Raw genomic sequence first — 21,223 nt, forward strand, 5'->3', positions numbered from 1 at the left:
GGAAAATCAGTCTATCAGCCCTAATTGACAAGTATATAAACCACATTTCCTCTCCCATTTTGGAAAGAGGGAAAAGGAAAAAGGCGGAAACGATATTCAAACATTCAAGCATTCAAGCATTCCTTCAAGCAATTGATCATTCTAAGTCTCCATTCAAGGCTAAGTGTTGCATTCAAGACAAGGATTCAAGCATTGAAGAGGAGATCACATACAACATACAACATACAACAACATTTACACCTTCGCATGTAAGAATACAAACATTCTTACAACAAGGTATTAGTACTTGTTTACATTACAAACATTTACATTTACAGCATTCTCATTTCTTGGTTAATTCCAAAACCGGGGTTTGACCTAAAGGAAAACCCCTCATCCCTAACCCCCCAATCGTCCTCTCTTTTCTGTGTTTAGGTTGCAGGTACGCGGCTGTAATTGAAGATCTGGAATCCTTGTGCAGAGACGAACAGATCCACCTTCGTTTCGCGGATTTTTCGGAGGACCGTGTGCACGCCGGGCGCCATCGTCCCGTCAACTTTCGCTCAAATTTGCAGAACAGCACCGTCTCGACATTTTACTGCTAATTCCAGGTCCGCAGCTTCATCCTATATCCCTATCTCTGTTTATAAGCGAATCTTTCCTACTTTACATGCATTCCTAGTTCAATCAATCTTTCTACATTCTTTACAAAAGAGGGTATCCTTGATGTCACAACCCTTGAAACTCATATAGAATCCAATCTTGCATTGCGTGGGATTGGATCTTGTGGGTTTCAACCCCTCTTTTGAATGTAAAGTCTCTTCTAAGTGAAAACCATCAACCCTAGTGACTCTCCTTTCTCTCTCCTTGGAGTTGGGGAGGGGAGAACGACTAGGGTTCGATTTTTTCCGCTTTACAGTTTGTTACATCCCTCTTTCTTAATTTTTGAAAATGCTTATTATGCTTTGTTTTGGTTAATCAATGACATTGTTTATTCTTCTATGAATGAAGTTGTTATCTAAAAGAGAATGATTGATGAAGTTATGTAATTAGCAGTATATTATGAAATTGACAAAACGGTTAAGATGTGACTAACTGAATTTTCTTGTGACCAAGTGTTTGCAGGAACCTCAACACCCTCAGGAGGGAGGGAGAGTATCATCAAGGAGAGGGTCGCAGATATTAGAAAAAAACATTGCCAATGAGTCTTGGGTTTGGTTAATTGGACATATACTCTGAGTGTCAAAACCTTGGTAGAGTGAGGTCTATTCCACCTTATTGTTAATGTTGACCTAGAGTCATCTTGTCACCCTAGTACTGTGGGGTAGTCAGGTATCCTTGGTCTGAATCTATTTCTTGAAGTTGAGTATTCTTGTTTATTTGTCTCTCTTTTTTATGTTCGATATATATATGTGTGTGTGTGTGTGTGTGTGTGTGTGTGCGTACATGTATATATACATGTACATGTACATACATATATATACATGTATAAATATAGTTAAAAATTCTACGTTGCCTCTTGTGTGCATCATTATTGCTTGTTATGTGTTTATGGAACATATTCATACCCACACACGTACGAGAATAATGTACGTGTATGGATATGAATATATCCATTTATGTTATTTGCTATGTGATAGTATGCGAAGTATCGCATTATTGTTTAGCTTTTTATTTCGGAGACCACCGACAAGAGAGTCGAGGTGGCCACCACCTTGTGGTGGATGTTATGTCTTGGTGTTAGTGCTTGATCACCGAGCTTGCTGGGCATTAGCACAACATTATTATTTATGTTTGTTCGAACCAAAGTTGGGAGGTTCCAATCTTGCTAGTATGAGACATCATTGATGTTGTTCTGCAATTCATAAACTTTTCTATTTTTGTGCTTGTTGGGAGAAAGAGGTTTTGGGGGTGGCAATATTGAGTCGCTATGTGTGTGGAATATAGTTTGGAAGTTTTGTTGCATTGATCAGTATCCAAGCCGATTGCTACGTGCTCGACATAAGTATTGGAATTCTCTATTAATTCTCAGGCAAGAAAAATATTCCTTTGTCTTTGTTTTACTTGATTATCTGAAGCTAGTTCTTTATGCCTATGTTCAGTGAACACATCACAGTTTGTATGATTATGAACGCATGAACTAGGCGTTATGTTGAAAGAGAACTTGAGCTTGTTTGCTATTTCCGATTTGCATGATAATGATATGTAGCATCGAATAGTATATTGTAATCGCCAGGGATCTTAAACAACATACCAATAAATGGTATCGTTGTTAAGTGACCTACATGCTCATTAATTTGAGCCGTGAAGTATCTAAAGTTGTTATATCTCGGTCAATATTTGATAATGGGAATTTGATCACCAATGTTGGTTCTGTTCTGTTATATCGGAGTTTGGTATTTGATTAAGGTACCTGGTAGCCTGATTACCATTATTAGTTCTGTTTTGTTATATCAGTGTTGATATTTGAATAAGGCGGACCGATTCCAATGGTAGCTCTGTCCTATTATTTCAATGTTGTTGTTTGTGAATGGAAGCCCAAACTTAGTTCTGGAATAAGTAACCTTGAACAACTTGATATATTTGTCAGAATCGGGCTCTAGTATGTTAACTCAACACCCTAAGAAGTTAGATCTTATGTTGGTTTTCCATGGTTGGGTTATACCACTCTCCACCTTTCAATTTTTTTTTTAAAGATTACCAATGGTCAGTTGGACCCAAGGGTAAGTTGCAAGTACGCGACTCTTTCATTCCTTATGCTGTGTAAGGGTGGTGGACATTGACTGCACTCCTATGTGCTTATTATGAAACCTTGGCCAAAGTGGCGCTACAGTTAGCATGCGTTTGTCAGTTTGCAAGAGTTGGATACACCACTAGCCAGAATGTCATGCTAGTTAGGGGGTACCTATAGTGTATGACCGGTTAGTCAGTGTAGATTCTAAACACTAGGTTCAAAGGCTCAGTGGCAATTGTTCTATCCTCTATTTGCTACTCTCATGAAGGGTCGGGCCCTTCCACTAGGAAGTAGCACGGGGGATTTATGTCCGTGGTTGGTGCGGAAAAGCCCTTGATGATGCTCTCCCTCTCCCAGTTGTAATGAGTTAAGCATCTGTTCTTCGGAAAGTTCGTCTGTAAACTCTTAACCCTCCTCTTTCTTTTCTTAAAAGAATAAAGTTGATTAAATGTTAGTTATTTTCCTTTCTGCTGAAATAGTTAGTTAGTTGAAGTTAAAGTTAGTTATTAATTGTTTTAATTTCAGCTGAACATGATTGAATTTGAATTTCTTTTCTTTAGAATTAGTAAAAGTTAATAAATTTTTCCTTTCGAGAATTTTTGGTTGTTACATTGTTTCTCAGCCTTTTTTCCCTCACATCTAAGATAGTCGTAGGTTCAAGAATCAAATTTCCCTCATCATCAAGTGGCAGCAGCTTTTGTGAAGAGATGATCTGCTGTCCAAGAGCTTTCTTGAGACACGAGAAATGGAAAATATTATGAATTTTGCTGTTAGCTGGAAGTTACAGCTCATATGCTACCTCACCAATATTCCTCATTCCTCAATACGTTGTAAGGTCCATAGAATCATGGCTTCAGCTTCTCAGCTCCACTTCCTTTGATGGGAGATTGTCTATAGGGCTGCAACCTCAAGAACTCCATGTCCCCAACCGCAAAAACCCTCTCTATTGGTGCCTATCAGCACATATCTTTTGTTGGTTTTGGGCTTGCTGCAAGTTTTCTTTGAGAGTTTTCAAGTGTCTATATTTTGTTGTACCACATTTATGGCTCTTGGAACTCTTCTATCTGTAAGAATCAAGTACACAAATGAATTAGCATCGTAACCATAAAGTGCCTTAAAGGGAGCCATACTAGTTGACATGTGATGTGTTGTAGCAATATTCTCCCATGTGCAACCACTTGATCCAAGCTGTTTGCTGTCCTGTAATGTAGTTCCTTAGGTAACTTTCTATCCATTTGTTCACGATTTCGGTTTGTTTATCAGCTTGGGGATGATAACTAGTGCTTGTTGTCAACTCTGTACCTGTCAATTGAAAGAGTTCTTGCCAAAACAAGTTGAGAAACCTGCTGTTCCTGTCACTTACAATGTTCTTTGTCAAACCATGATGTCTGAAAATCTCTTTAAAAAGCAAATCTGTTACTTGTGGGGTTTTATATTTTGAAGAAATTGCACAAAAGTGAGCATATTTAGTAAGCCTATCAACAACCACATATATGTTGAAGTTATAGCTGTGATAGAGATCTAAAATGATATCTATTCTCCTCTCCAATGTCTCTTATTTATTTTGTGGCTTCAGTTACTGTTTTCTTTCTTGCATCGCTTTGACTGCTGTCGGTGAGATGTCTATGTGGATGTCGGTGGAATACTTGTGTGGCTGTCGGTGACTCTTCCCCTTCCATCGTGGAGCCTCTTCACTTGTGTGGCTGTTGGTGACTCTTCCCCTTCCATTTTGGAGCCTCTTCACTTGTCTTGCAATTCTTTATGTATATCGCTCTTCTATTTTTCGTGGTCTACTTCTACGGCAGATTGATAGTCATATTGCGGGCTTCCAATTTTGTCTCGTAGCAAGTTGAGAATAATGTGTACAGAGTCTGTCAGATCAGTAATATTTTATGTTTTCTGTGTTTAGAGGTTTATAGAATGTATATTTGATGTATCATTTGACTTCATTGTCATGATTGATTTGTAGAGAATCAAACTTATCTTATCTTATTGTGATTGATAGTAATCTGAAACTATCAACAGTTGTATTCATTTTCAGAGATATAATAAAGTTCATTTTTGAGTGGGTTGGGTTTTTCACCCTCAAGTGGAGGGTTTTCCCAGGATAAGGGCTTGTTCATTTGTGTTTCATTCTCTATCTTCTGTTTTTCTATATTCTGGTTCAAGCACTAACATGGTATCAGAGCGGGTTCCTCCTATAGAGCCTAATCGCTTGAAGGTAGATCTTGTGCTTTTGTCCTAGGATGGGCACTGCAGTTTACCATTTTGGCACACCTTGCTACAGGTGGATTTTTGTCACATTTTTGTGGTTGGTCCATCACTTTGCTGTGGGTGGTATTAAAGACAGTTCTTCAGATGATGCTTAAACTATGCACGGGGCATATATTGTGGACAGATGATGAGTGATGGCGAGGGCCAAAGGCCACACAACCATCAAATCATCACTAGGTGCTTCGGTGTGATCAATCCAAGTGAATGGAAATTCCATTGCTAAGCAAAATTAAAAGGACGAATCGGAGATTGCATTCAAGGAAGGAAGATTGCTTGCATTTCTTCGCAGAGGAAGAATCAACATTTAGAGGGAGTCTGACATATCGTCAAAAGTAACCTTGGACAAGGAGGTCAGAAGATTGATTTTAGCTTCAGAGGAAGCATGACATTTCAGCTTTAGAGGGAGCTTGACATTTCAGCTTCAGAGGGAGCCTAACATTTCAGCTTCAGAGGGAGCTACGTCGTCATGAAGATTTGGTTAAAGCATTTTTCTCTGTGATGGAGAAATTTGAGGTGAAAGCCCTTGTTAATGAGTTCTTCTCTGTGAGGGAGAAGTTCGAGGTGCAATCTCTTGCTAATGAGTTCTTCTCTGTGAGGGAGAAGTTCGAGGTGCAATCCCTTGTTAATGAGTTCTTCTTTGCGAGAGAAGTTCGAGGTGAAATCCCTTGATCCGCACTCTGGGAGTAGCTATGGCGGAAGTCATGTGTACGACTTTATAATTTTTATTTCTGTTTTCATTCACCCTCTAGGAGTAGCTATGGTGAATATTGTTATGTTGAGATAACAACTTTATTGAATAAAATTTGTGATGAGACTCTGTTGACTTTCTTTGATTGCAGCTGTATGTACCTGTCATGAGATGATGAAATGAAGATCTCTCTCTTGCTAAGAGGGAGTGTTGAAGTTATAGCTGCGATAGAGATCTAAAATCTATTCTCCTCTCCAACGTCTCTTATTTATTTTGTGGCTGCAGTTACTGTTTTCTTTCTTGCATCGCTTTGACTGCTGTCGGTGAGATGTCTATGTGGATGTCGGTGGAATACTTGTGTGGCTGTCGGTGACTCTTCCCCTTCCATCGTGGAGTCTCTTCACTTGTGTGGCTGTTGGTGACTCTTCCCCTTCCATCGTGGAGCCTCTTCATTTGTCTTGCGATTCTTTATGTATATCACTCTTCTATTTTCATGGTCTACTTCTTCTATGGTAGACTGATAGTCATATTGCGGGCTTCCAATTTTGTCTCGTAGCAAGTTGAGAATAATGTGTATGGAGTTTGTCAGATCAGTAATATTTTATGTTTTCTGTGTTCAGAGTTTTCAGACTTATGAAGGTTTATAGAATGTATATTTGATGTATCATTTGACTTCATTGTCATGATTGATTTGTAGAGAATCAAACTTATCTTATTGTGATTGATAGTAATCTGAAACTATCAACAGTTGTATTCATTTTCAGAGATATAATAAAGTTCATTTTTGAGTGGGCTGGGTTTTTCACCCTCAAGTGGAGGGTTTTCCCATGATAAATTCTGTTTATCTTGTTTCAGATTTCTGTGTTGGTAAAACTTTAACAATCCTTACCTTGCACTTTTGGCAATCTTGTAATGAAATCCATGGATATGCTCTCCCATTTCTGATTTGGAGTGGGTAGGGGCTGTAATAAATCATTTGGAAAAACATGCTCTATTTTGTTTTGTTGGCATTCCATACATTCTCTAACATTCTGTAACACATCATTCTTATGCCCTTTCCATGAAAAACGTTCTCTTTCCTACTTGTATGTATTTTAGAAGCCCAAATGACCAACAAGTGGTGTGTCATGACATGCACTCAAAATCTTCTCCTTCATTTTGGATTCAGGTATGAGATACACTCAATCTTTGTAAAGGATGAGCTCATCAACCACCTCAAACTTATCATCTTACAATTTCCTTTCCACAACATCATTAGCAATTGGATTCTTAGTAAACCAAGCCATTACAGTAGCCTTCCAATCAGCAGATATATTAGTTATAGAACAGAAATAAGGCTTAGGGAGTGCATCAACCACCACATTATTATTCCCTTTCACATATTCAATGTCAAAATCATAGGCTTGAAGTTTGCTTACCCATATCTGCTGCCTATCATTCAAATCCCTTTGACCAAGGAAGAGTTTCAAATAGTTATGATTTGTTTTGACCACAAACCTCCCACAAACCAAGTATTGTCGAAATTTGGCTAGAGCATGCACAATAGCCAACATCTCTGTCATAGATAGAGAAATTCTGCTTCGTCTCCTTGAGCTTACTCTCGTATGCTGTGGGATGTTTATTTTGCATCAAGATAGCCCCAATGCCTTCTCCTAAAACATCACATTTTAAAACTATAGGTAGTGAGAAATTTGGAATTGCCAAAACAGTATATGAACTTATTACCTCCTTGAGTTTATCAAAAGCTTGCTGGGATCCAAGAGAATGCCTCATTATTCGTCAAATTTGTCAAAGGGGCTGCAAATTGTGAGAATCCTTTAACAAATCTTCTATAATAGTTGCAAAGTACAACAAATCCTCTCAAGTGTGTCAAATTCCTTGGTCTAGGCCAATCCTGGATTGCCTTGATCTTCTTCTCATCCACACTATCCCCTTGGGGACTAATCTTGAACCCCAAATATAAGATTGCAGTCATCCCAAACTCACATTTGGAGACCTTGGCATAAAAAGAATGCTGCTGAAGTATGCTAAACACTTCATCTAAATGTTTCAAATGATTCTCCCATGTCTTATTGTAAATCAAAATGTCATGAAAGAAAACTAGTACAAATTTCCTCAACTGAAGAATGAATACCTGATTCATGCATGACAGGTTGGTGGTGGGTACATTAGATAATCCAAATGGAATTACCAAGAACTCATAATGCCCATAATGACACATAAAAGTTGTTTTACATCCTCATAGTCCCATTCATCTTCTTAACCAAAACCACAGATGAAGCAAACGGGCTGGAACTAGGCCTTATATGCCCCATATCCAATAGATCCTTGATTGTCTTCTCAATCGCCTCCTTGTATTTCCTAGGATGGCAGTATGGAGTTGTGTTGACTGTTTTTGCTTCCTCTTCAAGCTCAATCACATGCTGAAACCCTCTATCGGGTGGTAATCGAGGAGAAATGTCGTCGAGAACCTTGCTATGCTTGTTCAAAATGGACTGAATATCCACATTGGAGGATCTTGGAATCTCCCATCCTTTGAGGGACATGTGTCTATAATTAAACATTCAGCTGCCCACACTACTTGATCTTTACGAAAAACTTGCTCCATCCTCTTAGTTGAAACCATCACGGGTCCACCATTAGAAAGGCCATGTAGAACTACTTTCTTCTTGTTAGATTGGAATGCTAATTCCATAGTCCAATAACTCTGTTCATATTTGTCAAGTGAGTTCAACCATTGCACAAGGACAACTCTGTATCTCCCATGTTGATAACATAGAAATCATCTTGCGTCTTATACTCCCCCATAGTCAACTCCATTTGCAGAATCTTTTTATTACAAGGAAGAATTGTCCTGCTTGCAATTGTAACATTAAATCCTTCAAAGTTTTCTGTCTTCAATCCCATTTTAGCCACTAGCCCTTCATCAATGTAATTGTGAGTAGTCCTGCTATCAATAAGAATCGTCACCTTTTGTCCACACAAGACTCCTCTAACACATAAATCATTATATTTAGGTGCCACTAATAATGCTACAAGTGTACCTTCTGAATGCTCTCCTTGTTGGCGCTCATGCTCAATCTCTTCTACAACTTTTTGGGGCTTAGGCTCATCATTCTTTGTATTTTCATTGAAACTACCTGTATGTTATCAATATGTCCTTTTCCCAAACACCTATGTCTTGGTTGCCATGGATCTCTGCATGTGAAACATAACTTTTTTTTTTTTTTTTTCGAGGTTCATTCTTGGACATCTCTGTCCAAGTTGGCTTAGGAGATGATACCTTGGGAGGTGATGTGCTCTTTTGAAAAGGTCTCTTTGGCAAAATAGGAGGTACTTTCTTGGATAGAATCTGTCCTTAGTCATTGACTCCTCCAAATTTAGAGCTCTCTTGATGGCTCCATGCAATGAACTTGGATCAAATGCCTTTACTAAACCTTTGAGGAGTTCAACTAGGCCCTCTACAAAAAGGACTGAGTCTTTTTCTCGTCACATCTTGAATCATCACTGCAAGCCTCTGAAATTCTTCTACATAGTCTTCTACCTACCCTCTTGCTTCAGTTGTGCTAACTTCTTGAAATGAAATTTTGGATCCCTTCTATCAAACCTCTCTGTCAATCTTTGGCTGAAGTTTTCTAAGGTGGTGATTGAATCATGCCCTTGGGTTACCATACCATGATACGACCATTCATGAGCTAGTCCTTCAAGATGCAAGGTGGCAAATTTGATAACCTCTTCTTCAAACATTGGATATAAGGAGAAATATGTGTTTAATTTCTACAACCAAGCTTGTTAGGTCTCGGAGACAATTGAGAGGGGGGGTGGAGGGGGAGTGAATCAGTTGTCAAATAAATTTAAACCAAAAACAACTTAACCAACTTAATGCTTAATACCGGTAAACCAGTTAAGTATGCCGGTAGACAGTTATAACAGTTAATTGCTATACCGGTAAGGATTAGTGCATAAAACATAAACACAAAGTTATCCACAACACATAACACCAATATTTGTATGTGGAAACCCTGTAAGGGAAAAACCACGGTGGAAAACCTTACCCACAATCAAATGATACTACTGCAGATAGTAAGTGTACATAAATGGGGTCTGCACATGCAGAAAGGCCAACAGCCTAGAACTCACTGCTCAATCACAAAATGGGAGTCACACTGACTACAGTTGGATGGTTAAATCCAATAAGAATGTACTGCACAAAATAGCATCTTCATATGTTGGATTTAGTATCGGTGTAATGCTGATATGTTTTCACAAAAACCCTCTTTCAATCTTCAAATGATGTCTGCGTGTATAGCTCTGCTTAATCTCGCATATACCTTCACACAATCCTTTTTTGCATTCCACATTTGATCTTACAAATAAGATCTTACATTTATACCATAACCTAAGACCAATTTTAGTAGGTCGGCTACAAGATATTACAATAAAAACATTTTACAAACAATATAATATCTGATGCAATAACCGATTGAACATGTCGGCTTAATGCATTTACAACAATAATTATTCATCTCCATAGCGTGCCATGTTGATCTGGAAAAGATAAACTTGCCGGTGTAACCCTAGACCTATTTGCCGGTAACAACAAATATGCAACTATGAATATACCAATGTACAAAACTCTAGGACAAGATGTCCAAACGATGTCTTCGACATAACCATGTGTCTTCCATGCCATTCCAAGTGTCGGTGATCATTATATCTTGCCGGTGTACCAGATCCCAGTATCCGTGCAATAGTTGCTTGCCGGTGAATGTTGCTGATTCTCCAAAGTACCAGAGTTTAGTAGGTGTTGACATCAATGACAAAACCATACCAAAATACCAACAATCTCCCCTTTTGGCATTGATGGCAACACAAGATGGAAAAACCATCAAAGTGCCAAAACAGAAATGCCAAGTACCAAAAAGCAACAGTCTCCAAAAAGATTATAACCAGAAATCAAAATACAGATACAGAGAGTAATATCTCTCCTAAACAACAATCTCTCCCTCTGGGAGCAACATGTGTTTTCCTTGTGTTTCTCAAAGTTTTTCCATATCAATCTCTCCCCAAAAGATAATGTGTTTTTCCATATATATCTCTCCCCCTTTGACATCAAATGCCAAAGTTACAATAAAACCAAGTTCATATACAAAATACCAATCAATTCAGTATACCAACTACTCCCCCTGAGAAGTAGCTTCCCATCAAAGACCGGAATAAAAGATTTCTCTGTTAATTCTGCCGGTTGATGACAATCATCAACTGTCTAAGTCTCTACCGGTGGTGGTATGACTCCAAGCTGATCTCTCAGATATTCAAAAGTTTCCTTAGGCAAAGGTTTAGTGAAAATATCTGCAATCTGCTCTTTAGTATTCACATAAACTAGTTTTATCTCCTTTGCTTCAACTTTTTCCCTTAGAAAATTTAGTTTGATAGAAACATGTTTGGTTTTAGAATGTAATACCGGATTCTTAGATATATTAACTGCTGCAGTGTTATCACAATAGATAGTAATAGGTTCCTTGCATTTTACCTTTATGTCTTTCAACATTTGCTTAAGCCATAGTACCTGTGTACAGTTAGTTGCTGCTGCAACATATTCTGATTCTGCTGTTGATAAAGCTGTACAACTTTGTTTCGTACTCAACCAAGAAACTAGTCTGTTTCCAAGAAAGAATGCTCCACCGGTGGTGCTTTTTCTATCATCCACATCTCCTACCCAATTTGCATCTGTGTATGCACATAATTCAAAGTTTTCATCTCTAGGATACCATAATCCAAGATTTATAGTGCCTTGTAAGTACTGGAAAATCCTTTTTACTACTGTTTCATGATTTTCTCTAGGATTACTTTGAAATCTTGAAACAATACATACTGCATTCATAATATCAGGTCTGGTTTGTGTCGAATACAGTAAACCTCCTATCATAGATTTGTATCTAGTTGGATTGATAATTTGTCATTTGTTGTCATAGGTGTGCTTACCGGTTTAGAGTTTTCCATCCCAAATTTCTTTAGTAACTCTTTTAAGTATTTGGATTGACTCAAGAATATACCTTTATCAGTCTGTGAAATCTGCAATCCTAAAAATAATTTTATTTCTCCAATCATAGACATTTCAAATTCTTGCTGCATTTTAATAGAAAATTCCTTACATAATCCATCTTCTCCTCCAAAGATTATATCATCAACAAATACTTCTATAATCAAGATGTCATCATTAGTTACTTGATAATATAAATCGCTGTCTGCATTTCCTTTAGTAAAACCAATATTTAAAAGATACTTATCCAATCTTGCATACCAAGCTCTTGGAGCTTGTTTTAGTCCATACAGAGCTTTGCTTAACCTGCAAACCATGTCGTTGTCACCTGTCAAAGAAAATCCATCAGGTTGTTCAATGTATACTTCCTCTTCAAGATCTCCATTAAAAAATGCACATTTAATATCCATTTGATAAACTTTGTAGTTCTTGTGTGTTGCAAAAGCCAAAAGTAATCCGACTGCCTCAATTCTAGCTACCGGTGCAAAGGTTTCATTGTAATCAACTCCTTCCTTCTGAGACTATCCCTTACACACTAGTCTTGCTTTATTTCTGACAACCTTACCATCTTCATTAAGTTTGTTTCTAAATACCCATTTGGTTCCAATTACATTTTTATCTTTAGGCCGGGGAACTAATGTCCAAGTGTTGTTTTTCTCAATCTATTTTAATTCTTCTTTCATAGCTTTAATCCAAAATTTATCTTCACATGCCTCATTAACAGATGATGGTTCAATTTGAGAAATAAGACATGCTTCTTCATTTGCCAATCTTCCTCTTGTCATAACTCCTTTAAACTTGTTTCCAATTATCTGATCTTCAGAATGATTCAGTCTTACATATCGGGGTGTCTTGGTTTGCTGTTGCTCTTCAATTACTGTGGAATCCTCAGATGATACCGGGGTAACTGGATCTTCATTCGGTACCGGTGGATTCAATGTAGGTTCATTTGTCAAAATTTCTGTTGCCGGTTCAGAGTCTATATACCTTGAAGTTCCTCTGAATTGTTCATCAATCTTTACATTTGTACTCTCAACAATTTTCTGCAATCTCTTGTTAAAACATCTATATGCTTTGCTCTTAGATGAATATCATGAAATATTCCTTCATCACTTCTAGGATCAAATTTGCCAATATACTCATCTCTTCTGATATAACATTTACTTCCAAAAATTCTGAAATACTTAAGAGTGGGAGTATTACCAAACCATAGTTCATAAGGGGTCTTACCGGTTTCACCTTTGATGTGAACTTTGTTAAATGTATAGACCGCTGTACTGACTGCTTTTCTCCAATATACATGTGGTAGGTTTGCTTCTGATAACATACTTCTTGCTGCATCCAAGATAGTTCTGTTTTTTCTTTCAACAACTCCATTTTGTTGTGGTGTCCGAGGTGCTGATAACTGTCTTCTGATTCCATTCACTTCACAGAATGTATTAAATTCCTTAGTTGTAAATTCACCTCCTTGATCTGATCTTAAACATTTGATTTTCTTACCGGTTTCATTTTCTACCATTGTTTTGAACAGTTTGAACTTTCCAAGTGCTTCTGATTTTTCTCTGAGAAAAGTAACGCAACACATTCTAGAATAATCATCAATAATTAGCATGAAATATCTATCACCTTGTAAGCTTTTAGTTCTAGCTGGACCAAATAAATCAGTGTGAATCAAATCAAGAACATTATTTGATTTTTTTGGAATACTTTTGAAACTAGCTTTAACTTGTTTTTCAAATTGACATTCCTTACATACTGTATTCTGAGGTTTGACAATTTTAGGTAAATCTCTAACTGCCTTAGTAGTACTGATCTTTACCATGCAATCAAAGTTTACATGACAAAGTCTCTTATGCCATAACCAACTTTCATCTATATGTGCAATTAAGCATGTCTTTTCATTGTTATTGAAATGAAAGATATTACCTCCAGTTTGATTACCGGTTGCAATTTCCAAACCAGTTCTATTCATGATTTTGCATTTTCCATTTTTAAATTGTAACTGAAATCCTTTCTCAACTAATTGACCAACACTCAAAAGATTATGCTTTAATCCTTCAACATAGTAGACATTGTCAGTGTTATGCTTACCATCAAGAGATATTGTACCCTTACTTTTGATTGAACAAGCTTTATCATCTCCAAATCTCACTAAGCCTCCATTGTATTCTTGAAAGTTCAAGAATTTACCTTTGTCTCCTGTCATATGATGTGAGCATCCTGAATCAATGATCCATTCATCCTTTACTTCAACTTTAGCTGCTAGGGCCTGTACTACCGGTTGAGCAGTAGGTGCCGGTTGATCTTTTGTTATAGCAACAAAAACCCATCCATTGTTTGCTGGATCCTCATTAGAATCATCAGTCACACCTTCATCAACAATGTAACAAGATTTGTCTTTATTCTTCTTAAATCTGTATCTCTGATATTCAGGGTTAGGCTTGTATGTTCTTCTAGCTTCTTCTCTTAGTCTAGCATGTCTATCAGGGCATCTTGAAGCCATATGACCAATCTTATTGCAGTTAAAACATTTAAAGGGTGCTTTACCTTCATACTTACCTCCAACTGGACCTTTAGGCATTTTCCTTGCAAATAGTGCTTCAAGTTCTTCATTTTCTTTCCTATTTTCTTCAAGTTCTCTTGCATAAAAGGCTTTCCAATCAGATTTGTCAAATGATGGAGCAGATGATGTTGATGCTTTAAAGGCCAAATCTGTCTTTATAGTAGCAACAAGACGAAATTCTTCAATTTCAAAAGCAATAAGTTTCCCAATCAATGTATCCTTAGTAACTGATGTATTAGGCATAGTTCTTAACCTCAGATACCGGTTCTCCCCTATTTTGGCTGGGTCTTGGTCCTGGTCCGGTTCGCTCTGGGTCCCACCCTGGTCCTGCCCAGGCGGCTGGGTTCCCTATGGGTCCTGCCATGCAAGACCCACAGGGAACCCAGCCGCCTGGGCAGGACCCGGGTGGGACCCAGGGCGAACCCAGGAGGACCCGGGTGAACCTAGGAGGACCCGGGTGAACCCAAGCCCGTGGGTTCCCAAAAACGGGGCCCACAGGTTAGCAAGCATTTAAAAACAATAAAAAAACAATATTTTTAATCATATTCATAATTTGCAAAAAAGATAATATTCAAGTTTCAAGTTTCAAAATGTGAAAATGTCATGACACAATAAAGTATAAAGTTAAACATTCAAATTACAAGCCATCTATGGGATTTAAATTCCATATTCATCTTCATCTGAAGCATCCAACCCAAGCCATTAATTCAGAATATTTATTGGCATTGGCAATTATGGATTTATGATTTATTGATTTATGATTTATCTGTTATCATCTATGTATCATTGTATGGGAAAGTTACATTGTATGTTTGATGTTTCATATTTGTATGTTTGAACTGTGAACATATATAATTTTGATGTTTGAAGTTTGAACATATATATATATATTAAAAAAAAATAAAATATATATATATATGTACGGACGAACCCGTACCCGTACCCAAATTTTTTTTTTTTTTTGCCGAATCCGCGAACCCGTACTCGAATCCGAACCCGAATCCGAACCGGAACCGGTAACTTAGTTCTTAACTCATTTATAGCAGTGACTTTCATTTTATATGCCGGTGGCAATCCTCTTAAAACTTTTGAAACAATTTCATCCTCACTTAAGGTTCCTCCACAACATTTAATACCCAAAACAATTTCATTTACTCTTTCCATAAAAGCAGAAATCCTTTCATCTTCTTCCATTTTCAGATGTTCATACCTGACTCGGAAGCTTTCAAGTTTTGCAATTTTGACTGTGGAATATCCTTCATTCAATGTTTCCAAATGATCCCAAATAGCTTTAGCAGTAGACCTATCTGATAGTCCCATAATTTGTTGATCTGATAATGCGCTCAAAAGTGCTTCTCTTGCTTTGCAATCATTTTCCTCATCTTTAGTCAAGTTAGTTGGACTGGGTTGACCTTGTACAGCAGCAGTATAACCATTCTTTGTAACTTCCCAGATGTCTTTTCCAATGCAATTTAGATGTGTCTCCATTCTGATCTTCCATATGCCATAGTTGGTTCCATCAAGTTTAGGACTGTCCTTCCTGAAATAATTAGTAGACATTGGATCTCCTTAAGCTGTTAAACTTCTGCAAAAGAGGACTAAGCTCTGATACCAATTGTTAGGTCTCGAAGACAATTGAGAGGGGGGGGGGGGTTTGAATCAGTTGTCAGATAAATCTAAACCAAAAACAACTTAACCAACTTAATGCTTAATACCGGTAAACCAGTTAAGTATGCCGGTAGACAGTTATAACAGTTAATTGCTATACCGGTAAGGATTAGTGCATAAAACATAAACACAAAGTTATCCACAACACATAACACCAATATTTGTACGTGGAAACCTTGTAAGGGAAAAACCACGGTGGGAAACCTTACCCACAATCAGATGATACTACTGCAGATAGTAAGTGTACATAAATGGGGTCTGCACATGCAGAAAGGCCAACAGCCTAGAGCTCACTGCTCAATCACAAAATGGGAGTCACACTGACTAGAGTTGGATGGTTAAATCCAATAAGAATGTACTGTACAAAATAGCATCTTCATATGCTGGATTTAGTACCGGTGTAATGCTGATATGCTTTCACAAAAACCCTCCTTCAATCTTCAAATGATGTCTGCGTGTATAGCTCTGCTTAATCTCGCATATACCTTCACACAATCCTTTTTCGCATTCCACATTTGATCTTACAAATAAGATCTTACATTTATACCATAACCTAAGACCAATTTTAGTAGGTCGACTCTACAAGATATTACAATAAAAACATTTTACAAACAATATAATATCCGATGCAATAACCGATTGAACATGTCGGCTTAATGCATTTACAACAATAATTATTCATCTCCATAGCGTGCCATGTTGATCTGGAAAAGATAAACTTGCCGGTGTAACCCTAGACCTATTTGCCGGTAATAGCAATTATGCAACTATGAATATACCAATGAACAAAACTCTAGGACAAGATGTCCAAACGATGTCTTCGACATAACCATGTGGCTTCCATGCCATTCCAAGTGCCGGTGATCATTATATCTTGCCGGTGTACTAGATACCAGTATCTGTGCAATAGTTACTTGCTTGCCGGTGAATGTTGCTGATTCTCCAAAGTACCAGAGTTTAGTAGGTGTTGACATCAATGACAAAACCATACTAAAATACCAACAAAGCTCTTGCTGAGGAGCTACCGGATCCACCAAAAGTTGGAATGGTGATCTTTCGCAATTGGTGCTGAATGTCACTCCTCTCTTCGCTGCTTCTCCTTCTATACCTAGTCCTTGTCTTCATTTCATACTTCATAGAACTATGTGAAAGTCATATCTCTGTGTATGGCAATGCTTAAGGCATGATATTCATCATGAAGTCTTGTCATTTCATCCTCTTGTTCAGGTGGTTGTTCGTCTTTGCTTGCTGCTCCTTTTTCCAGAAATTTGCCCTTGAAAGTTTTTGTAATGGCTGAGGCCTTCTCACCACTAGAGCTGCTCCCTTCTGCTCTGTTCTCTATAGGTCTAAGTCTAACAACACTCAGTTGCTGGTTCAAACCCCTTAGAAGTTGCACCTTTTCCACCATAGTATCCCTCATGTTCGTCTGGAACTCTTTTGTCTCCTTGATGAATTTCTGAGTATTGTCATCTTCTTTGTCACCCATGGCAGCCTCCTTCTCATGCTGCTGATACCTCTGATCTCTGTCACTCATGAATCATACACAGGCTGGCAGGATGCCAAGCTCCAATACCATTGAAATATCCTACTCGGAAAATTAAAGTTTGCATGCACAATTGCTAAATATAAAACTCAAAATTTTAATCAGAATTTGTACACACTTTACTATAGTCCATAGGCAGAAAATAATGTTTGAAACAGTATCAAGCCAATGATTTTTGATTTATTCAATAGTTTCAAATTCAGTCAATGATACAAAATTTTCTTAGGACGAATATATACCAAAGACAGCGTAAGAGCTTGTAAGTTGTAACAGTCTATGCTTTGAATTCAAATCTCAATGCTGTCTGTTATACATACAGACTGTCGCCTGCAATGAATTAGTCTGACATAGGGTATTCAATATGATTCGTTGATCCACCAGTGCGTAAATCTGAGCAATTTCTCCCTTGACTGTTGATGCAGTGTACCCCTCCTTATGGTGTCAGATCCGCCTTGTCCAATATGTGGCGATTAGGCATCTTGAAGTGGTGCCAAACCTTCCAGCAAGCCTCCCCCTGCTGCGCTATCTTCCCTCAGTTAGTGTTCGTTCTTTCCTTTCTTTCATAGCTCCTGACTCCCTGCTAATGCTCTTGAGATTTGCATGCCAAGAAGCAATTTCTGCTCACAGCGGATTCTCAAATAATTCATGATGCCTTCAAGTGAACTTTCTGCTCCATAAATATATGATGGCCAAAGGTTGGCCTCAAGAGGGAAATAAACATTCTAAACAAGTTGGCCCAAAGAGAGCAATGATATTTAATATTATTAATTAATAAATAGTGTCTAGAAACACTTTATTACTGGCTGCAAAACAACTGCGTTAATTTGGGGACATGACAGCTTGCATTTATAGAAATGGACATAAAATTCTTAATGCCTGTTGAATTCTGCTTTCTGCTCTTATACACTTTGTTTCACCAATTTGTTTTAACTCTGCTCACAAATTGTTCATAGATACTAAATTTAATTGCGCACATTAATTTTGTTTATTATTTTATTGTTCTTCCACACCACCATGACATATTGATCCTGTCATTAAAACATTGCCCCATGAATTGCTCCTGGAATCCAGATCTGATGCCATTGGTTGGAAGTTACTTAGTTTATTGGCATGAACAAGAATTGGTTGTTAACATAGATGTTTTCAACATTGTCAGGACCACATTTTTGCTAGGAATGTACACCAGAAATGGGTTCATGGAGAGAGTAAAGTGAATCTCATCAACAACAGTGTTACCAAGTTGATTTCATTTAATGTATATCATACAATAGACTTGAAAGCAACAGAATCTATTTCTATGTTAACCCCAGCAGTACTTTGGAGCTGAGAGTCGTGCTAGGAAAACAAAAAATTTGGAAAAGCGCCCATAATGTCATGCTAACTTATTTTGGCCAAGATAAATAGCATTCATGCTAAAACTTGCATCCATACAGGGCCAATTGGAGGCTCATGATACAGTTGCTAAAATTGATTGGATATTTGTGAACTGGAAATTTAAGAAATTCTTGGATTCCTAGATGATATCATATTATCACCATAATTGAAGTTTACTTTGTTGGGAGAAGGAAAACCTCTCTCAAAAAGGATTGATCATTGCAATCATTTTATTGGGCAAAAATCCTCAGCATAGCTTGGAAAGATGCCGTTAATCCCATATGAGATTTACAGGTGGGACATTGAGAAAATCTCAGCCGTAGAGGCCATGGAGGAACCTGGTAAGCATAAATCTCAAAGAGGAGCTGATTGAAAAATTAGCTATGATCTGGCATAAACAGATTTACAAGCATCCTCCTCTCCAACTAAGACATGGTAATCCTCATGAGATAATATTTCTCTTTTTTGGTTAGGCCATTAATGCTCAGATGCATGCAAAGCATTGACTCTGTCCAACTTGATAATAGAATAAATCCTTTGATGTGTCTTCTTTCCTCTCCATGCTTGGTAGTCAGTAACTGATTGTAGATTTAAATTTAACTAATCGATCTTCCATTGCCAAAGTAATCTTATGGATGCTATTTGACCAATTAATTTGTGAAGTCCTTTTTTATTTTATGATCATAAGAGTTTTTTTATCTTTCTCTTTTGGCAGCTTCAGTCAATATTTTGAAGCTGTTTTTAACTAATACATTGTTTCATGGTTTTCTCATGTCATGTTTGAAGTTTGAAATGTTTAATTTTTTAATTGAAGTGTAAGAGTCCACTGAAATTATAGCTTGCAGGATGCACTAGCAGCTGCTAAAGCTGCAGAAGTGGCTAGGAAACGTGCAGAGGATATAGCAGGGGGCCGAGCACGAATGAATGGTCGTGAGCTTTTTGAACATGAACCTTGGGTATTTGATGACAGTCGATTTGATTAAGTACCATACTCTTCACTATGCTTTTTCAATTTATGAATATATGAGTGTACCTTATGAAGGTTGATTCATCTAAAAAAACATTCTAGATGGGTGTACCTTATCAAGGTTCATTTTATGTCTCTTAGCTCGCTAGTATCCTGATGATGGATCATGGAGTGTGATCTGAAATGTTGATTCTAAAACTAACAGTCTTATCCAGAAATCCAGACATAACTTAAAATTATGAATTGTGGAAATCTGATATCATTAACATTTAAGATATTTTTTGCACGAGGAAATATTGCATTAAATACTGTGCACTCTATGGCAATGAGTATGAGACTATTTATTGAATATGAATTTGAAAATGCAAGGGAGTAAACAATAACTTAAATGGTATGGAAAATTACTGTCCATTATTTGTACAGAAAGATTGATTTTACTTTTCATTTTGACCTATAAGGAGACTAGCTGTCTGTTGTCTCAGTTTTATGTCGTTTCAACTAATGATATATTAATTGAAGTTTCTCATTATATCATGATCAACTATAGAAAGCAGATCTTCCAAACAAGGCGATGTACAAAAGATACACAAGTATTAACAATCATACAATACATGGTTCAGATCGTTTTCCAAAGTCCTGGAATCAAGAGATGATTATGCTTATGCAATTCCACGTCATGTGGCTGCTTCCCCCTGAATTTTTGAATCCTATAGTTGCACTTATATTTGCAAGTGGAAAAGTGTTAGTTCCCAGACTCCTTTTTCTGTGTTCTACTCTGATAGGCTCAATCCTCTACAATACCATATTTTCCTCATTCTCCAATGGTATTTTATTGACTTCCTGGTATGCTAGACTAGGCATGAGGCAACCAGTTGCATCTTTAAGATAAATGGAGAAAAGTATACAGTCAATTATGAAGTAATAAATGAAATAGAAATGTGTACCCATTGAGTAATTTGGCCTTGTTCAATGTTATTTGATTAGACTGTGGGATGCATCGAGTCATGTAAATTGGTTTAAAAAAGTATATTAAAATGATGGAAAATGGTAGGGAATGTTTCTTTCCCACTCATTTTATTTAGGTTATTGGAAAATTCAGTTGGATTTACAAAAATGGATGATTGTTGTATTAGATTTTCATTTCTTTTCCTATCTTCTTTTGTTTGTTGGATGTGTGGAGAAGGGTAAGAGAACTTTGTTTACTCACTCTATGGATATGCAAATAGTAAAGCATAGGAAACTAAATCATGCAATCAAGATTGATTATACATGATTATAACATAGTAATTCAGAAGATATAACAGTTGTTTCTTTATTCATCAATGCTCTTAATACAATGTGGTCCCTTTTTCTGATTAGAAGGAATTCAACTGTAAGCAATTTCTAATAC

The 21,223-nt window shown here is 37.3% G+C and overlaps 1 protein-coding gene across 1 annotated transcript in view; it reads left to right on the forward strand.

Moving 5' to 3' along the window:
* Nucleotides 1-20,153, forward strand: part of LOC131071897 (uncharacterized) — a 31,908-nt gene extending 11,755 nt beyond the window's left edge. The window contains exon 2 of the mRNA XM_058007866.2: nt 19,712-20,153. Within this exon, the coding sequence (XP_057863849.1) occupies nt 19,712-19,849 (138 nt within the window). The 3' untranslated portion in view covers nt 19,850-20,153. The remainder of the gene's footprint in view (nt 1-19,711) is intronic.
* The last annotated feature ends 1,070 nt before the right edge of the window (nt 20,154-21,223 follow it).

Source organism: Cryptomeria japonica, chromosome 10 (assembly GCF_030272615.1).
Source record: "Cryptomeria japonica chromosome 10, Sugi_1.0, whole genome shotgun sequence".
Taxonomy (NCBI): Eukaryota; Viridiplantae; Streptophyta; class Pinopsida; order Cupressales; family Cupressaceae; genus Cryptomeria; species Cryptomeria japonica.